We start from the raw sequence: 19040 nt of genomic DNA, 5'->3' as shown, positions 1-19040 counted from the left end.
TCCTTTGAAATTTTGAGGGACTTATTAAAAAATAAAGCAAAGGTTTTATGTATAAAACTTTCATAAAATTACCCATTTTTAAAAACCTTTATGGTAATGTGTTTTGGGGATTGTGTATTTGGATATGGTATCTTCTGCGTGAAGGAAAGTATTGTAATACTTTGTATACAGCCTATTATACTATTATTTATTTAGACTTACAAAAGCCTCAGTAGGTGTACAACATATGATCTGGGTTTCCAAATGGATATTTTGTATTCAGAAACTTTTTTTTGTAGTTTTAAGCATAGTAAAACGTAGGTCACCAGTGGTGGGTGTGGGGCTTTCTTGGGCGGTGTGCCTGTTTTGGGCTTAGGAGAAATCAAGAAGAGGAGGGGAGTGTTTATTGCCAGGGGGATTGGGAGCAAGGAGAGGAGAAAGCTGTTGCTGGTTGTGATAGGTGAAGTAGTGTTTTGTAGCACTGTTCATAAAACGGAGAGCTCTGCTCATGATGGTACAGCAGGCTTCTCCATTCCTTTCCCCTCTAACAACCCTCCCTCCCATAATCTGAATCACCATCATTCCAGCAGAAGATTAGACCTTGACTACCTTCAGAATCCATCTATATTGCTTCTTAATTGCACAGTAGATTTTGCCTTTAAAATGCAGTGAAAGCTACTGCAGTAGTGATGTTTTTGTGTGTAACCTGTTTTTGCCATGATGGTAAGAATCTCTACAGATAAGGATGTAACTAAAAATAATTATGACCGTACCTGTAACTGCTGACTTGGGATTTTAAACTTTTTCTTGCTTAGTTTTCAGTTGACTTTTGGCATAATGTAACATAGATACTACTTTTCATAGTATTCCTACAATTTGTGTGATGGTAGCTGTTACTAGAAGGTACATAACTCAACCACTTGGAATTTTTTTTTTTTTTTTTGATGTGAAATGCCAAAGGTACTGGGGCATACTGAGAAGTATTTGTATGTAAGAGGCAAGTAGCCCCGCATTAAAACAATTTTTCCCTTATCGATGAATCTTTAAATAGCCATGCTAACATATTTGACTGAGAGAAAAATTGCATCAGTAACTTAAAAACAATTTTTTCCTGGTGCAACTTACAAGTGGATGAATTAAAAACTTTTCAGTATCAGGCTTTGTAACTTTAAACAGTGACTGGCCAATAGCCACAATGTGTGTGTCCCTATTTTTTTCAATCTCCTGATACAGACTAACTTGTTAAGTTTTTAAATTTGAATAAATTATTTAGTGTAAAAGAATGTCATCAGGTGAACAGTCTAAAAAAAAAAAAGGTACAGGGCTGCAATTGTTACTCTTTAAACTAGTTTAGTTTCCAAAGCGGAATGAGTGTAATACTAATTAGTTTGATTAAATGCTGGTTTGAGCTAGGCATTGATTATGTAAGCTTCTTCTGTCTCAGTTCTGTGATGCAGCTTTGATACTGTCCTGTAAAATACCTTTGTTCCGGTCATGGGACCCTAGAGTGCCAGTGATAACTGCTGAACAGTACAGGAGCTAAATGTTTGTTTAGATGAAATCCGGTATGGCAAGAAAACTACAAGGGAATGCTGGAGGTCTCGGCGCTGTGTGTGCGGAGGAAGAATAGTGTGGTTCCATTAGGTAAATTGTAAATATAGGGACAGATTCTGCTCATTTTTCCCCTGTATAAATCAGGCTCACCCCACAGGCTTTCAATTACCTAGGAAACTAGAATTACTGTCGTATACATTATTGTTTCTCTGCCATAGCAATCACATTGCTCTTATACTTGTCAATTGCATGCACATAATTTTTGGAAAGTTGGACAAATACAATAAAACAGCAACTGTGCATTCCATTTACACTAGTCCAAGGATATAGATTCACTAACAAACCTGATGGTTGTTTTCAATAAAACTCTAGGATCGGGGAACAGAAGCACAAATCATTTTCTCTTTAGAGCAGGCTACTCTTGAACAAGCTGACACATTGTCACTCTAAAATTTGGGGAGCCTGCTGGCTGGCAGTTTACTACATTTTTGTGAAGGGTGTTCCATGTCCTTCAGACATATTTGGTATGTGGGATTGCACTGTATATTTGCAAAGAAGATACATATCTATGCCCTTACTGTACTTACCTCTTCATTAAATGTGTATAACTTTAGAGTGTTTCAAATTAGCATCTCACATAAAGCACCCTAGAATGTGCTGTAGTGAGTGTGAATGTACCTTGACATCAGCCCAGACCACTTACTTTGTGAGACCCGAAGATGTCTTTGGGTAATGAGGGCTGCACATTACTTGAGCAGCATAGATCACTTTCAGCCTCTTGACTGACTGTCCTGGTTAGAAGAAAGCTAATGAATTTTATGTGCAAAATTAGATGACAGGAGGCTCCAAAATTCTTTCTGCTTTGACCTTTCTGGTATCTGGGTATGGAGGCTTTTAAATTAACTCCACCCCACTTTGCTGTCTTCTTTTCTATCTTCTTCATCAGACTAGTAAAAGTGGAAATGAAGATATTTGGTCTGCCATTCAGGATTCAAGTAACAATACAGAATACTGTATATGTTGGCAGAATGTGTCTCAATTTTGGGAAGGTTTCAGAGTAACATCTGTGTTAGTCTATATTCGCAAAAAGAAAAGGAGTACTTGTGGCACCTTAGAGACTAACCAATTTATTTGAGCATGAGCTTTTGTGAGCTACAGCTCACTTCATCGGATGCATACCGTGGAAACTGCAGAAGACATTATATACACACAGAGACCATGAAACAATACCTCCTCCCACCCCACTGTCCTACTGGTAATAGCTTCTCTAAAGTGATCATCAAGTTGGGCCACTTCCAGCACAAATCCAGGTTTTCTCACCCTCCGCCCCCCCACACGCAAACTCACTCTCCTGCTGGTAATAGCCCATCCAAAGTCACCACTCTCTTCACAATGTGTATGATAATCAAGGTGGGCCATTTCCTGCACAAATCCAGGTTCTCTCACCCCCCTCCAAAAACCACACACACAAACTCACTCTTCTGCTGGTAATAGCTTATCCAAAGTGACCACTCTCCCTACAATGTGCATGATAATCAAGGTGGGCCATTTCCAGCACAAATCCAGGCCCCCCCCCCCTCGGAAACAAACACACACACACACAAACTCACTCTCCTGCTGGCAATAGCTCATCCAAACTGACCACTCTCCAAGTTTAAATCCAAGTTTAACCAGAACGTCGGGGGGGGGGGGGTGTGTTAGGAAAAAACAAAGGGAAATAGGCTACCTTGCATAATGACTTAGCTACTCCCAGTCTCTATTTAAGCCTAAATTAATAGTATCCAATTTGCAAATGAATTCCAATTCAGCAGTTTCTCGCTGGAGTCTGGATTTGAAGTTTTTTTGTTGTAAGATAGCGACCTTCATGTCTGTGATTGCGTGACCAGAGAGATTGAAGTGTTCTCCGACTGGTTTATGAATGTTATAATTCTTGACATCTGATTTGTGTCCATTTATTCTTTTACGTAGAGACTGTCCAGTTTGACCAATGTAAATGGCAGAGAGGCATTGCTGGCACATGATGGCATATATCACATTGGTGGATGTGCAGGTGAACGAGCCTCTGATAGTGTGGCTGATGTTATTAGGCCCTGTGATGGTGTCCCCTGAATAGATATGTGGGCACAGTTGGCAACAGGCTTTGTTGCAAGGATAGGTTCCTGGGTTAGTGGTTCTGTTGTGTGGTATGTGGTTGTTGGTGAGTATTTGCTTCAGGTTGCGGGGCTGTCTGTAGGCAAGGACTGGCCTGTCTCCCAAGATTTGTGAGAGTGTTGGGTCATCCTTCAGGATAGGTTGTAGATCCTTAATAATGCGTTGGAGGGGTTTTAGTTGGGGGCTGAAGGTGACAGCTAGTGGCGTTCTGTTATTTTCTGTAGTGTCCAGGAAGTGGATCTCTTGTGTGGACTGGACCAGGCTGAGGTTGATGGTGGGATGGAAATTGTTGAAATCATGGTGGAATTCCTCAAGGGCTTCTTTTCGTCCCCTAAAGCCCCTACTCTACTTGCACTATATTGATGACATCTTCATCATCTGGACCCATGGAAAAGAAGCCCTTGAGGAATTCCACCATGATTTCAACAATTTCCATCCCACCATCAACCTCAGCCTGGTCCAGTCCACTCAAGAGATCCACTTCCTGGACACTACAGTGCTAATAAACAATGGTCACATAAACACCAACCTATACCGGAAACCTACTGACCGCTATTCCTACCTACATGCCTCCAGCTTTCACCCTGACCACACCACACGATCCATCGTCTACAGCCAAGCTCTGCGATACAACCGCATTTGCTCCAACCCCTCAGACAGAGACAAACACCTACAAGATCTCTGTCACGCTTTCTTACAACTACAATACCCACCTGCGGAAGTGAAGAAACAGATTGATAGAGCCAGAAGAGTTCCCAGAAGTCACCTACTACAGGACAGGCCTAACAAAGAAAATAACAGAACGCCACTAGCCGTCACCTTCAGCCCCCAACTAAAACTCCTCCAATGCATTATTAAGGATGGGAATTACTTATAGACTAGAGCAGTGGTTTGAAATTGCAGCTAGACACTAGTTCCTTCCTCTTACTGCTCCCCCTTGGCTAGAATGTAGAAAAGCAGAAAGTTGGGGTAATATTAAATCTATCACTTTATCAATTTAGAAACTGATATAAAGGTGCTTATTTCTAGAAACTTATGTAAATAAGCTTCATTAACGTAAGTACCTTTTATACCAGTATGGCTGCATCTATTCTAGGGACTAGTATTACTTTAACTGCTGGCTATTAAAGCAAATGCAAAAATTCCATAGACAAGCTCTATGAGAAGAACTTCTGGAAGTTAGCTCTAATTCAGGGAATTAGAGGGGGATTGGGTCTAGAACCATCTTGTCCAGAGCTGCTTCTGACCCCTCACTCCACACCCTCAGCTTGGAGGAAAATTTAAAGAGTTAAGAAACCTAACCCCTGAAAAAAATCTAAGGTAAAACTTTTTCCTCTTATAGCTGCTCAGATTTCCCTAGGACTTCCAGAAGAGGGGGAGAAGGTTCTGGTTATTTTTAGAATGCTGAAAAGGGTATTTTGCATTGTCTGCAGCCAAACTCTGGAGCATTTGTTCCAGTTGATGAGAAAATAAAGCTAGTCCTATGCACACATCCATTATTAAGTTTAATCTTGTAGGATAAGCTCATGAAAAGACTTAAGGGGTTGTTGGAAACAAATTCACATTTTACAAGCTCCCCCCTCCCAAAAAACAACTCTCTGTCCCCTGCCTGGTGGCTGTCCTTGCAGCCATGGCCACATTGGCTAAGGATGCAATTGCTGCCTTGTATGGGGGTCTTTGAGTTCTTTGCCCTCTCTGATGTTGTTGCACTGCAGCTGTATAACTACTCTAGCATAGAGTGCAACTGTAATGATTCATGGATGTCTTCATGGAACAGAACTGAGCATGTTTGACTAATTTACTTCCCTGTCTTACATAAAAATGCCCAACACACGTGGTGGTTTAAATAATAGGCTAAATTAAGAACTTTCCTGAGGGCAAGATGTTTTGCTGTGCAGTAATATCCTAAGGAAATGATGGAAGGAGGAGGTTGGTTGGCATACTTTAAACTAAGATGCTATTACGTGGAAAACGAACAAGGACTGATCTAGATTCTGCATTCTTGTTTTGGAACAGATTGTCAACTCCTGAGCAGGTAAAATAAATACAGTACTTGTACTATGGTAACTACTTATCCATATTGCTTTTTGGTTTGTAACATTATGAATAAAAACCCAGGTTATAGATGTATTTTTGTGGAATTCTGTTGATGAACAGGTGCTCAAATAAGGTGTGAGGCATCAGAAGTATTAAATTGCCCCAAGTTCATCATCACTCAAGACTGGTTTACCAGAGCACAAAAAAAAAAAAAAAAAAAAAAAGACTGCCAGCAAGATCTCTAATTCAGTGTTGAATTAACTCTATTTGATGATAGTCCTACATACCTGTACATTGCCTCTAGACTATGTGGTTGATATGAAGGGGTGGGCGGGAGGAGAGACATGGGTGTATTAATGCAGCACCTCTAATCCCATTTGACTGATGCACAAAATCAGCATATATGTATTTCTTAGTACATTTGGGGAGTTTTGAGTGCTCCCTGATAACTTAAAAAAACTGCATAACCTTTGCTCTATGATAAGTTTGTAGGGGTCATACATAATGAACACTGAATTGTGCTTCCAAAAATGTGTTTGGGAAGTGGGTATTCCCCTCTAAAAGTAGTACACAAAACAAAATTCTGTTTCAGTTTACCATTTAATAGTGAAACACATTGAAAAGTCTTGATTTACTTATTTAAAAAAACCCACAAAGCAGTAACTTTCTTGCCTTATTTAGTTTCACGGTTTATTGTAGTAACCCACACAAGCATTAGAGAGTTGTGTATTTTTTAGTTTTAATCTTCGAGTTCTTCAGGATTGCTGCTTGCTTCAGGCAGCTGGAGCATTTTCATAAATATTCCATACTGTCTTGAGCTGAGGTAAGTTCCAAATGCAGCCTGCAGCAGGATAGCAAAACTCATCTTCTTAAAGATTGGTTGAGAGACTTTAATCCAGAAGCGTAACATATTCTCTTTCCCAGGCAAGGGAGCTGAGCTGTACCTATACAGAACACAAGACAGTAAAACTTAGGGGAAAATCGGTGGTAAAGTTAACAAGACTATCTCCCTCTTTAAAATTACACAAATTTTAGGTGTTGGGTATATCTACAAAGCAATTGGACAGCTTTGGCTGGCCCATGCCAGCCAACGCGGGTTTACAGAGCTGAGGACGCAGGGCTGTTTCATTGCTGTGTTGGGCTTGGGCTGCAGCCCAGGCTCCAGGTCCCAGAGCTCAGGCTCCATTCTGAGCTGGAAGTCTACACAGCAATGAAACAGCCTCGTGAACCTGAGTCGGCCAGCCATGGGTGTTTTGTTCCTGTGTAGACATACCCTTACTAGCTTTTTTGGGTACTAGGAACCAGTGATCCAGATTAGAAGTAAAGTATTAATACTTGCCATGATTATAAGGCTCAACTTCAAATTGCTTTACAGACCAGTCTTTAGAATGCCCCTGGGGGGTAAAGTATACCCTCATTTTGTCAAGTGGAGGCAGAGAGGTAATTTGCCTAGGATCACAAAAGGGAGTCACCATTGAGATGGGAGCTCATGTGCCCGGCTCTCTGTCCTCAGTTCCTGGATCTGTTCCTTAATCTTGTTCCGTTCCAATTGATTAGTACTATGCTTAGTTATCTACCTTCTGTTCAAAGACCTTCAAACATTAGGTTAGCCATATTTTAGGCAACTCTGGTTTTCCTATAGAACAGATGTCCCACTCAGCCTGCCGAACTCATCACACAGCAGGGGCTAGGCAGGATAAGATTTATGAATGCTGCTCTGCAATCTTACTTATTCCACCCATTGTAAAACTTTTTTTGCTCTGTAATATCCAAAAAGACTGAAATAGCCAATTACGCTTTGAGAAGAACTGTGTATAATTAATTTGTCCCAAGAAACCAAAGTATAACAAAATTTCACATACCTGGCTGCAAGTCCTGCATTTATAGGAATAGCCAAGAAAATGGGATATAGACCACCTATAACAGTCCCAATTAATCCTCCTCTCACTAATGCACAGGTTGCACACGTTAGATCACCTAGGTGACAAACAAGTCATTTCACAGTTAAGATACAGTATCTACATTGTTTTTACATTTTAACCTGAGCTTAAAGAGGCAGGCTCTCTGAAGTGAAATATATTGTCAGCGGAAATGGCTATGATGAACTGGAACTAGAGATTAAGTAGAAGAGTCTACCTAGTGTATTATGACACCCCTCCACCGTTCAGCTCTATAGAGTTTCCAATCAAATGTAACCCAATTTGTATGGCTGTAATTGCACCTAAACTTAAGTGCCAGGATGCAACAAACAGTTTTACATAAGCATTACTGATTCAAAGGGGAGTTGCAAACACAGATCCATTGATGGTGAAGTGTTCAAAAATTAGTGGGGCGTGTCATAGAAAAATCGGTTCCATCTATATCCCCTCACCTACACGCCATTCAGGTTGAAGAATGTTTTTTGTATATGCATAAATGTAAAAGTGGTGTCTTTTGACATTGTTCTGTGCACCTGGCAGTTCATGTACAAGGTGAGGTTTTCAACACTACATTGCTTCACTGTTTTGCAATAAGCATAAGCTTTTCTGGTATTGTATATAAAACACCCTGACAGTTTTTATGACATGGGACCTTTGAAAACAGTGCCCTTCATAAGGAATTAAAAATTTACCTGACATTAAAGGTACGGTTACAGCACCGTGGTAAATTGCTGCTGTTGTGAGGAATGGAAGAACAGCCATTGGCAAACTAGAAGCAATCCGAGCCTCTGTCACATTTAGGATGCGTCTGAAAAAACTGTTTGCTATTAAACCGCAAAAGCCTCCATTTATTCCTAGGAAGTATGATCCATGTGTTAAGAGTTTCCTGTGGGGGGGAAAATTAGGTTAAAATGTTAAGCAACTGTGTGGTGTACAGGATATCTGTTTGTTCAGTCTTATGTCTTTGGGAACATGCTGTATTAAATTACTACTCTGAAGATGATCTAAAATGGAGTCATCCTGCTTTCAGAAGCAACTAGGTACAGTATTCTCTGCTGTATGCCTGAAGTTACTGTGATAGTGGTAAGGATCAGGGAAGAACAAGTAGGTACACCTTGAAGTATGCACAACTGGCCAGTGAATTACATGGAGGGGTTATCTTCTAAAACTGAGATTCTACAATTATAGGGGACCACAGGCATATCCAGACAGATGGTATAGGCAACTCAGAGGTAAAAATACTGTTTTTGAGGAACAACAGTCTGATTTGGTACAGTAAATGCTGTGGGTGTTGGAAATGATCTTACGCTTCCCTATGGTAACATTCTAATAAAAACATTAGGTTATGTGAGAAGCCCCTATACAAAAAACTGTCTGGAAAAAATTACGTTCATTGAAGTTTAGCCTTGGTGTTACACAGCAAAAGCAAACCACTTAGGCCGGAGTGGGTAATTATTTTTACAGGGAGGCCACTCCACGAATTTTAGTACATCATCAGGGGCCGCATATTTCTATTACAGGGATCAGCAACCTTTGGCACACGGCCCATCAGGGAAACTGCTGGCGGGCCGGGATAGTTTATTTACCTGTAGCGTCCACAGGTTTGGCTGATCGCAGCTCCCACTGGCCGCAGTTTGCCGTTCCAAGCCAATGGGGGCTGCGGGAAGCAGCATGGGCCAAGGGATGTACTGGACACCGCTTCCCGCAGCCCACATAGGCATGGAATGGTGAACCGCGGCCAGTGGAAGCTGCAAGCGGCCGAACCTGCGGATGCTGCAGGTAAACAAACCGTCCTGGCCTGCCAGCGGCTTTCCCTGACGGGCTGCATGCCAAAGGTTGCCGATCCTTGATCTACTACATTAATGGAGGGTGGGGCGGGGTCTGGGAGGGAGTTTGGGTTCAGGAGGCGGTTCTGACCTGGAGTAGGGGGCTGGAGTGCGAGGGGGGTGCAAGGCACAGGCTCTGACCAGGAGGCGCTTACCATAGGCCCCTCCTGATGCAGCAGGGCACAGGCGGGCGGGCTGCTGCTGGCACATCTCTGCGTACCCCTTGGGAGGAAGGCGCTAGCAGGTCTCTGTGCACTGCCCATGCCTGCATGCACCACCCCCGCAGCTCCCGTTGGCCAGTTTCCGGCCAACGGGAGTTGTGAGGACAGTGCTGGGGGTGGGGGCAGCATGCGGAGCCCCCCCCCCGCCAGGGGTGTGCAGAGACATGCCAGCAACAGCTGGCTGCTTCCAGGAGCGGCATGGGGTCATGGCAGGCAGGCTGTGAGCACTCCACTGTGCTGCAGGATTTTCAGCTGCCTGGAGGTCATTAGGGGGCAGCCAAAGAGCCTGGCAGGCTCGACAAAAATGTTAGATGGGCTGGAACTGGCCCACGAGCTGTATTTTGCCCACCTCTGACTTAGGCAATACAGGGTTTTAGATCCCAATTCATTTTTTTCCCAAGTCCATATTTACTATTAAAAGCTGCATCCCACTTGTTTTAACCAAGACATATGCCATCCAACCTTAAGCAGAACTCTCTATTGAACTCAATCAAGTATTCTTTAAAATGGTCCGCAGAGCAGTGATAAAATTACTTATTTATATTCTAGTAGTGCCTGAAATGTGCTAGGGGTTATATGAACAGATACTGTAAGATGACACATCCTTGCCTTGACAAGTTACAGTCTAAGTATAAAAAGACAAAGGTACATACAAACAGAACATCCAAGGTGAGGTAAGAATGCATCTTGGCTTCAATCCTAACTAGGCGTATTCAGTTCAGCGTGATCAAATTTAATGCATGCATTAGAGTGGTTACAGGATGAAGGAACTCATTAGACCGCATCTCCCCTTCCTATTCTATCCCAATTATCCCTCTGTTTGCCCTTTGGTTCAGATGTCCAGCCTATTTGCTTTGACTCTACAGTACCCCAAGTTGCGGAAGTTTAACAAACAAAAATAGGCAGAGGTGGGTTGAAAAAAAAGAAAAAGGTCAGAGGTTAATACATAATAGACAAGTGTTATGTAAACAAACTGGATGTAGTAAGGATTATATACTGCTAATTAATTGCAAAAATGACTTTTATCTGAATCATGAGGTTGTGCATAAGACAGCTTGTGCGACTGCATCACTTCCACAATGTCACCTTCAGTTCTTCCTCCCCTTTTCCAACTTAGGTTTGTTACATACGTTGCATCTTAAGAAAAATGACTACCAAAACTTACAAAGGAGACACACAAAGTGGGTGAGCTTTTATTGGAAAAATTTCTGTTGGTGCAAAAGCTTTCGAGCATCACCGAACTCTTCCTCAGGTATGGAGAAGATTAAACTAGAGGGTCCAGGCTCAATACAAGGTGGGATAGATTGTTAAACATAAGGGATTCACACATTTTAAATGGTTTCCTACAATGAAGTGGGCAATTAACACCTCTTCGGTGGTAGGACAATGGAGGGCTAGTAGGAACAAGCTGTATATCAAATTGTTGTAATGGGCCCTAAAATCAGTAAAAAGAAAAGGAGGACTTGTGGCGCCTTAGAGACTAACAAATCTATTTGAGCATAAGCTTTCATGAGCTACAGTTCACTTAGAATATAGAATATCAGGGTTGGAAGAGACCTCAGGAGGTCATCTAGTCCAACCCCCTGCTCAAAGCAGGACCAATCCCCAATTTTTGCCCCAGATCCCTAAATGGCCCCCTGAAGGATTGAACTCACAAACCTGGGTTTAGCAGGCCAATGCTCAAACCACTGAGCTATCCTTCCCCCTCACTTCATTGGATGCAAAATCATTGTCCTGGTTAAGCATCCAGCAGAATGAGAAGTCTGAACTCCCAGGCTCACGTTTTGAAGGTGTTCTGCAGGTTTCCTTTAAGGACGAGGCCGGTCAGCGATACAGGCGATTACTTTGTGAAAAGTGTTCACTCATGGAGGGTAGGGTGTTTTTGTCCGATCATTTTTATGTGAGTTCATTGGAGAGCCGAGTGATTGATTGGTTTCATACACAATTTGTTGTTGGGGGTATTTGATGCCCTGAATGTGGTACACCATATGTTGTGATGAGCATACGCAGGACCCATAAATCCTGAAAGGTGTGTTGTGGGGGGTATTGATCATTATAGCAGTGGAGATTGTCTACAAGTTTTGCATTTGTTGTTCTGGCAGGGACTGGTGCCGCTTTGAGTTGATGTGTCCTGGTCTGTGGGAAGCTTGGCAAGGTTGGGGTATTTGAAGGCCAGAAAAGGGGCAGGGGGTTGTGAAAGATTTAGTTGAGGATGTGGTCCCTGTTTACTATGGGTTGTAATTATTTGCTTTTACCATGTATGGGTTCTAGTGCAGGGTGGTAGGTGACAGCTAGGGGTGTGCTGTTAATTTTTTTCCCCCTCCTGTATTGAAGCACAATCTATAGGGATATTGGGGTGGCCTGTTCCATGATACGATCTACTTCTCTGGTGGAGTGTCCTTAATTGGGTAAGGCAGTTTTAACTGTGTATCCTGGACTGTCTCTTCAGAGTATATTCTCTAGTATCTGAGAGCCTGGCAGTAGATAATAGATTGCCTGGTGTGTCTGGGACTGTTACTGAGTTGTGGAGGTAGATGTGGTAATCTGTGGGCTTCTTGTATATAGTTGCCTGTATGGTACATTATTGAAGCTGGTTGTGGTGTCCAAAAAGTTGATGCTGGTGCCGGAGCGTTCTAGAGAGAGTCTGATGGATGGGTGCTGGTTGTTGAAGTTGTGGTGGAAATCTGAGGGAGTGTGAAGGTGCAAGGATAATTCCTTTGGGGTCCAAGGCCTACAGCTGGCTGGCTGATTAGCCCCACCCTATGCACCTGAGAAAGAGCTTGTCTACACTGGCACTTTACAGCGCTGCAACGTTCTCGCTTAGGGGTGTGAAAACACACACGCCTCAGCTCAGCAAGTTCAAGCGCTGTAAAGCGCCATTGTAGACAGTACACCAGTGCTGGTAGCTACGCCCCTCATGGAGGTGATTTTTTTAGAGCTCTCCAAACGCTGTGCTGCGACGACTTAAGCCATGTTAAAGCGCTGCCACGGCAGTGCTTTAACATTGCCAGTGTAGACTAGCCCAAGAAGTTGCAATTTAATTAGCTAACCCTTATAAAAGAAGCCAGCAGGAAATGGGGTAGGGGAGAAGAGAAGATAGAAATATCCTCCAGAAAGTTGACAGCGCTGACTGCTAGTGGAGCTGTTGCAAGGAGGAACTACTCTAGAAACCAAACAGACAGCTGGGAGATTGTGTGGAGTACTTTATTGCTGAGACTCTGAGGTAAGAGCCAGGAAATTTTGGTTACTGGTGTGAGGGACTGAGGCTACGTCTACGCTACAGACCTTACAGCAGCACAGCTGTACTGCTGTAAGGTCTCCCATGTAGCCGCTCAATGCTGACAGGAGAGAGCTCTCCCGTTGGCATATTTAAAACCACCCCCAACAAGTTGTGGTAGCTATGTCAGCGGGGGAGCATCTCCTGCTGACACAATGCTGTCCACACCAGTGCTTTTGTTGGTGAAACTTATGTCGGTCCGGAGGATGGGTTTTTTCCCATGCTCCTGACCAACAAAAATGCTTATTTAGACATAGCCAGACTTGAGAAATGGAGCAGGTCAGCCTGCACAGACCTTGACGGAAGAATCTGCAAGGTTTAGATTTTGTACGGTAAGGCGGCTTAAATAAAAGAACTAACCATGCTGCGAACTGCTTCCTTGGATTCCTTGAGAGAGCACTCAGACGGAATTAACCCAAGGAGTGAGCTGACTCAGCAAGAGCAAAGCCTGGTCCGGTAGAAGGAGGCGCTATAAGACAGGCCCTAATCCTTTTACTGAGAGTTTAGGTTGTCTGTCCAGAGGATGAAAACATCATTGATGTATCTCAGGTATATCATTGGATTCAGGGTGCATTTTTCCAGAAATTCTTCCTAGAGGTGACCCATGAAGAGGTTAGCATATTGCATTATCCACAGCTGTTCCTATGGTTTGGAACAAACGTTTGTTGTTAAATGTAAAGTTACTATGGGTAAGAATGAAATGGATGAGTTTGGTGATGTGTTTGAGGTGGACTTCTAAGCACTGTTTATTATTTTGTAGGTATTTGAGACAGGCAGTGATGCTCTCATGGTAAGGAATGTTGGTATATAAGGAGGCGGTGGGCAGTGATGGTGTTCTGAAGGAGGCTGTTAATGTTGTACAGTTTCTGGAGGAAGACGGTTGTGTGGTGAGTGGCTCGAGGATGGTTTCTATGAGTACTGATATTCCTTCAGTAAAAGTGCCATGGCCAGATATGATGGGTCTGCCTGGGTTCCCTTGTTTGTGTATCTTAGGAAGCATGTAGAAAGTCCATGGGGTGGGTTTGTGGGGATTGAGTTTGTAGAGAGTTTCTCTTTGAGTTGTTTGGGAAAGGATTTGATGATATCCTTCAATTCCAGTGTGAACTGTGGTGTGGGGTCTTCTAGGAGTTCTTTATTGTAGGTGGGGTCAGAGAGCTGTTGATTGGCTTCTTTGACTTAGTCATCATGACAGAGAACTATGCTGGTACCTCCTGTGTCTGCTGGTTTGAGCACTATGTGGGGGATAGGATTTCCGGATTGGTATCGCTATCCTCTTAGTGGCGGATGTGATATTTAAGGATTTCAGTCTCCCCCTCCCTCGCCTTGAAGCAATCCGTGTAATGATCCAGTGTATGGTTTCATCCACTGGGGGGTTCCAGTCAGATGATTCTATTTTCTTATGACTGTTGGTAGGGATGTGGTAGTTGCAGGTGGCGTCATCTTGTTTGTGAAACACTTCCTTGAGTTGGCAAAAGCATTGTTCTAGTTCGCCACATATTAGTTTTTCCTCACATCCTGGGACCAACATGGCTACACCACCACGGCTCAACTGCTACCGTTCCAGAAGTCACAAACTTTGTAGCAGTAGATGTGGGTTAAGCTCTCCACAGGCAGCATGTGATGGGATGTACAGGGTCATTCCCTGTCCCCTAGGGCAGGGGTTCTCACAACATTGGCCTCAGAGTACAGCTCTCGCTCGTGGCTGCACTGACACTTTTTCCTAAAATACTTAATTAACTTCAGGAAAAACAATTAAATATGCACAAATACACATCCAAATCATTGTAGTTTATATATGTACGGCTATTTTGCAGACTCAGTAATAAAACTAACTATGTGAAAAGTGATATTTGTATATTCGTTAATGTCACTTTCGCAGCACACTTAGTAGCTACCTGGGAGGCTGAGAAAAGTGATATTAACAAACATACAAGTATCACTTTTCACAATCTCCCAGATAGCTACTAAATCTGCTGTGAAAAGTGATACTTGTATGTTTGTTAATATCACTTTTCTCAGCAAGCCACAGGACCCAGCCCTGATCCAGACAGCTGACGGGGGAGGCAATGGTGGGATGGATGCGGGGCTGCGGGAGGCAGCAGGCGCCTGGGGTGATGGGAGTGGGTGATGAGCCTCACGGCCAAAGCCGGGGTGGGTGTCTGCTGCCATGCAGCCAGGGCTGGGGCTCAGAGCCCACGGCCAGAGCCAAGAGCCAGGGACAGGAACTGCATGGCCGGAGTCAGGGACTGGAGCCTGCTGTTCCATGGCTAGAGGTGTGGGTCAGTGCCTGGGACCACTCCCTGCTGTCGCATTGCCAGAGTCCGGAGCTGGAGCCTGCGCTAGCTGCTGTGCAGCCAAGGATTGGCACCCAGGGCCAGCTCCCGCCACTGCATGGCCAGAGCCCAGGACCAGAGCGGTGGCTGGGAGCCTGCTGTCATGCGGCGGGGGCAGGGGATCAGCGCAAGGGGCTGGGCAGCTGGAGATGGGGAGGGGGCTCAGCACCTGCATGGGTCGGTGCCCAAAGCCCCGCAGTGGGAGCCTGCTGCGGGGCTTTGGCGGCTGGAGCCAGTGCTCGCCACTGCACGGCCAGAATTGGGGGGCCAGAGACTGAAACCCCACAGCTGGAGCCGGGAGTTGTTACCCGAAGCCCTGTGGTTGGAGCCCGCTGCTGTGCAGCTAGGGGTCGGCGCCTAGGGCCAGCACTCGCCACAGTGCGGCTGGAGCCTGGGACAGGCATAAGGGACCAGCGCCAGTTGCCACACAGCTAGAACCAGGGCCAAGGGGGAGGTGTCAGTACCTGCTGCTCTGTGGTTGGAGCCCAGGGCCACATGGCCAGGCTCCTCAAGTCCCGCCGCTGGAGTCTGCCGCCCAAACCCCCTTCCCCAAGGTGGGTCAAGAACTCACCTTGCTCCTGCAGTGTTGTGCCCCACCTGTTTCCAGAGGCGGTGCAGGGGAGCGCATCCAGGAGCAACAGGGAGTGAGGGGACCATGCTTCCCCCACCCCCAATCACCACTCAGGGGGCTGTCATGGCTGCACGAAAAGCCTGTGGTGGCCGCATTTGAGAAACACTGCCTACTGGGTGTTCTGCAGTCCTGCCTCACTATTCCATTGGTGTCCCTGTGAGACCCTGCTGATCCAGGCAGTGCTGTAGGGGTTTTGAGGTGAAATCCCAGCAAGGGTTTTCAGAGTCCAAGGCAATGAGTCCAGCTGAACCTAGTCAAGCTTGAACACTTAAAAAGTTTATAAGGGGAAAAAAGGGATTTTTGCTGCTGAGAAGTCAGCAAAGGGGGCTGTAGAGGCAGAAGTGCTATGCTATTTATAGAGGTTTTTGTTCTGCAGGTCAAGGATTTGAGCAGAGTGGAGGAAAAGAGGATGACAGGACTGGCTGAACTACAACTTTGTGCATTAAATGTGACTTCACAGAGGGCTCCTTTCTCCTGACCATAGCCTCTTGTTAGATTTCTCTCCAGAAACCCAGGCTCTGGTCCTGCCACCACATTGCAGGGCAATCTCAGAATAAGGTCCAGGCCTTTGGCAGCTGCTCTCTTCCATGGTCCACCATAACAAGTGTAACATGCAGAATGGAAGACACTAGTCTAACAAATTTTTCCTCAGACTTTTAGTTCAGTCTAACAGTACGAACTGAGAAGGGAACGATGATTATCTGGTTACATGGCAAAGGCTCATTTGCTGACCACGTTAAGATTAGAAGCTTTGTTTTATAACTGATCGGTGTTGAGCAACTAGGTGCTTGGCAATAGGTTCCAATATATTGGTTTTTATCATGGCTTTTCCACAGCATTCCTCCTGGTTCCCCAGCTGTTCTGGGGAGGGAGTATGATGCACCGAGCTTACACCCGACAGAGCAATTTCCCTGAAATCATCATTTACATTTCAAATGTGATTCAGTATCTTTGAAAATCATCCATCAATTTACAAACACAAGAACAAAAAAGGAAGTCACAAAAGCTACTTAGTTGGTAAAACAAATGAAGACAGGAGCATCACTTACTGGTCTGCTTCTGGAAGCCGAATGAACATTTTTAGCAGAGCTTCATTTTTTTTTGTATGTTGAAGCCTTGCATTTTCCTGTGGTGAATTTAGTTCAAGCTCTCTCCCTGACATTTTAAGGCTCTGGATCATAAAGTGAGAAGGAACAAGACAAGTTTTGGTTAAATGACATTGCCACAACATAACCAGATAACTTTTGCATGACAAGCAGGCAAATGATACGAGCTAATGCTTTAACCTCTCAAGAATGTAAAAGCCCTCAAAAAACCAAAAGGACATGATCCAGCTAAAAATGTCTGGGGAATTTTTGGGTACGCAAGCCCTGTTAAGCTGCCCTGTTCAGCAGGAAAGTCTGCCTGCCATAAGATTCTGAGAGAACATAAATCCTCAAAAAGAAAAGGAGGACTTGTGGCACCTTAGAGACTAACCAATTTATTAGAGCATAAGCTTTCGTGAGCTACAGCTCACTTCCTCAGATGCATCTGAGGAAGTGAGCTGTAGCTCACGAAAGCTTATGCTCTAATAAATTGGTTAGTCTCTAAGGTGCCACAAGTCCTCCTTTTCTTTTTGCGAATACAGACTAACACGGCTGTTACTCTGAAACCTGTCATAAATCCTCAGTTAACAGGTGATTAGTAGATCATGATCTCCCCTATTCTCCTCCTCTGCTCTACAACCAATAAGTAGTCAGATGGGCTCAGATAGTGCAAGGATTTTGTTTAAACCAAGTGATCATACTTGATGAGGCATTCTGATCAGTGTTGATGTACTTGTGTTATTTTTAAATTAAGGAAAGGGATGAGCAGTGGGGAGAGTTTCCTAAAGTTTCAGGCCATATATGGCTCAATTTTTCCTCCCTGGTTCCTGAAGCTAGACATAGATGTATTTATTTTTAAAGCATTTACTTTAAGATTGATGGGTAAGAACCTGATCCTGCAAACAAAAACACTGAACAGTCTAGCACGAGTGGTGCCATAGAAATCAATAGGACTACTCATAGTAATGAAGTTAAACCTTTGTGTAAGTGACTACAGGAACAGCACCTAAGACTAAGGGCTGCTTTAAAATGCCTTTTTTGACCGGCCTTAGGAACAGACTTGCACCCAGGAAAGAATATAACATAACAGATGCAAGGTGGGTGAGGCAATCTCTCTCCCCATCCATCTCTACTTTCCACCTAAGACAACAAAAGAAACAGCCTATGGACTTTGAGAGCAGATCCTGGCCTGAGAATTTGGCAAGTAATATACTGAAAACATGTGGTAAGGGACCTCACCTTGAATCAAGTCCAGTTTGTTAAGTATAGAAAGAGTTTTCATCTTTATTTTTCTTGTAACTATTTCTAACTTCAATGCCTCATGACTTGAACTCACTTAAAATTTCTCTTTGTAGTTAAGTAAACCTGTTTTATTCTTTAATTAAAAGTAATCCAGTAGTCTTTAAGGTGCCACTGCACTCCTTGTTGTTTTTGTGGATACGGCTACCCCCGATACCAGTTTAATACTATTCACATAAGGAGAGTTGCTTTTCCTTGTACTGTATCTATTTTTTATGTACTATAACCTTCAGGACGTCAGCAATAATCTCCCCAGTGAGCGTCCAATGGCTCTGCCTCTACCTTCCTTCCACCCTGTTTTAAGGTCTCTTTCTGTTCGTGTCTTCATGCAGCAGCCAACCACCAGCGGCTCCCGCTGCCTTGCCAGGGTCCCACCCCTACTGATCTCTCCTGCAAGCGCACAGACCCAGCGGGGCCTTGCGGACAGGTCGCCCCCCAGCTGTGTAGCTTCCCCCTTGGAGCTGGGCGGATGCGACCTTGGTCTGTCTCAGCGTGGCCTCCTCAGGCGCCGTGAAGCAGAGTCGTGCCCCGCTGCCCTGTCTTACCTTGTGCTGGGTGTCCTACCCCAGCTGCCACTGCTCCTTCTTCGGGTATGGCAGTGCCACCCGTACAGGCCCCCCAACATGGCCCCGCCCCGTCACACGGAGTCCTCCGCTGGGGGCCGCCATCTTACCAGTCATATGACCTAGACACGCCCCTCCCGACTCCCCCTCGGAAGGCGTCGATGA

The 19040-nt window shown here is 44.4% G+C and overlaps 1 protein-coding gene across 2 annotated transcripts; it reads right to left on the bottom strand.

Annotated features, from left to right (window-relative positions):
• Positions 1 to 6302: 6302 nt before the first annotated feature.
• On the bottom strand, positions 6303 to 19003 carry LOC311514962 (transmembrane protein 126A-like). Of its 2 annotated transcripts, XM_084617716.1 has the most exons (5): positions 18858 to 19003; positions 16978 to 17099; positions 8333 to 8526; positions 7584 to 7698; positions 6303 to 6665 (listed from the first exon to the last, which is right to left on the bottom strand). In XM_084617716.1, exons 2-5 carry the CDS (start codon positions 17088 to 17090, stop codon positions 6461 to 6463), a joined length of 627 nt encoding a protein of 208 aa, XP_084473842.1. In that variant the 5' UTR covers positions 17091 to 17099; positions 18858 to 19003; the 3' UTR covers positions 6303 to 6460. The 2 variants fall into 2 exon arrangements, with proteins under 2 accessions (XP_084473842.1, XP_084473841.1); XM_084617715.1 differs by lacking the exon at positions 18858 to 19003 and having other exon boundaries at positions 16978 to 17123.
• Between the last annotated feature and the right edge of the window lie 37 nt (positions 19004 to 19040).

Source organism: Lepidochelys olivacea, assembly GCF_965140295.1.
Source record: "Lepidochelys olivacea isolate rLepOli2 genome assembly, chromosome: 1".
Lineage (NCBI taxonomy): Eukaryota > Metazoa > Chordata > Testudines > Cheloniidae > Lepidochelys > Lepidochelys olivacea.
Note: the sequence above shows the minus strand (reverse complement) of the source record. Positions and strands in the feature narration are given on the sequence as shown.

What these genes read in the sequence shown, in the direction of transcription:
- LOC311514962 (XM_084617715.1), bottom strand. Translation starts at nt 17,108, where the DNA reads ATGATCCAGAGCCTTAAAATGTCAGGGAGAGAGCTTGAACTAAATTCA. An exon ending in AACCGTACCTTTAATGTCAG is followed by an intron (nt 7,699 to 8,332) that starts GTAAATTTTTAA and finishes TTTGTCACCTAG; the next exon opens with GTGATCTAACGTGTGCAACC. An exon ending in AATGCAGGACTTGCAGCCAG is followed by an intron (nt 6,666 to 7,583) that starts GTATGTGAAATT and finishes TGTTCTGTATAG; the next exon opens with GTACAGCTCAGCTCCCTTGC.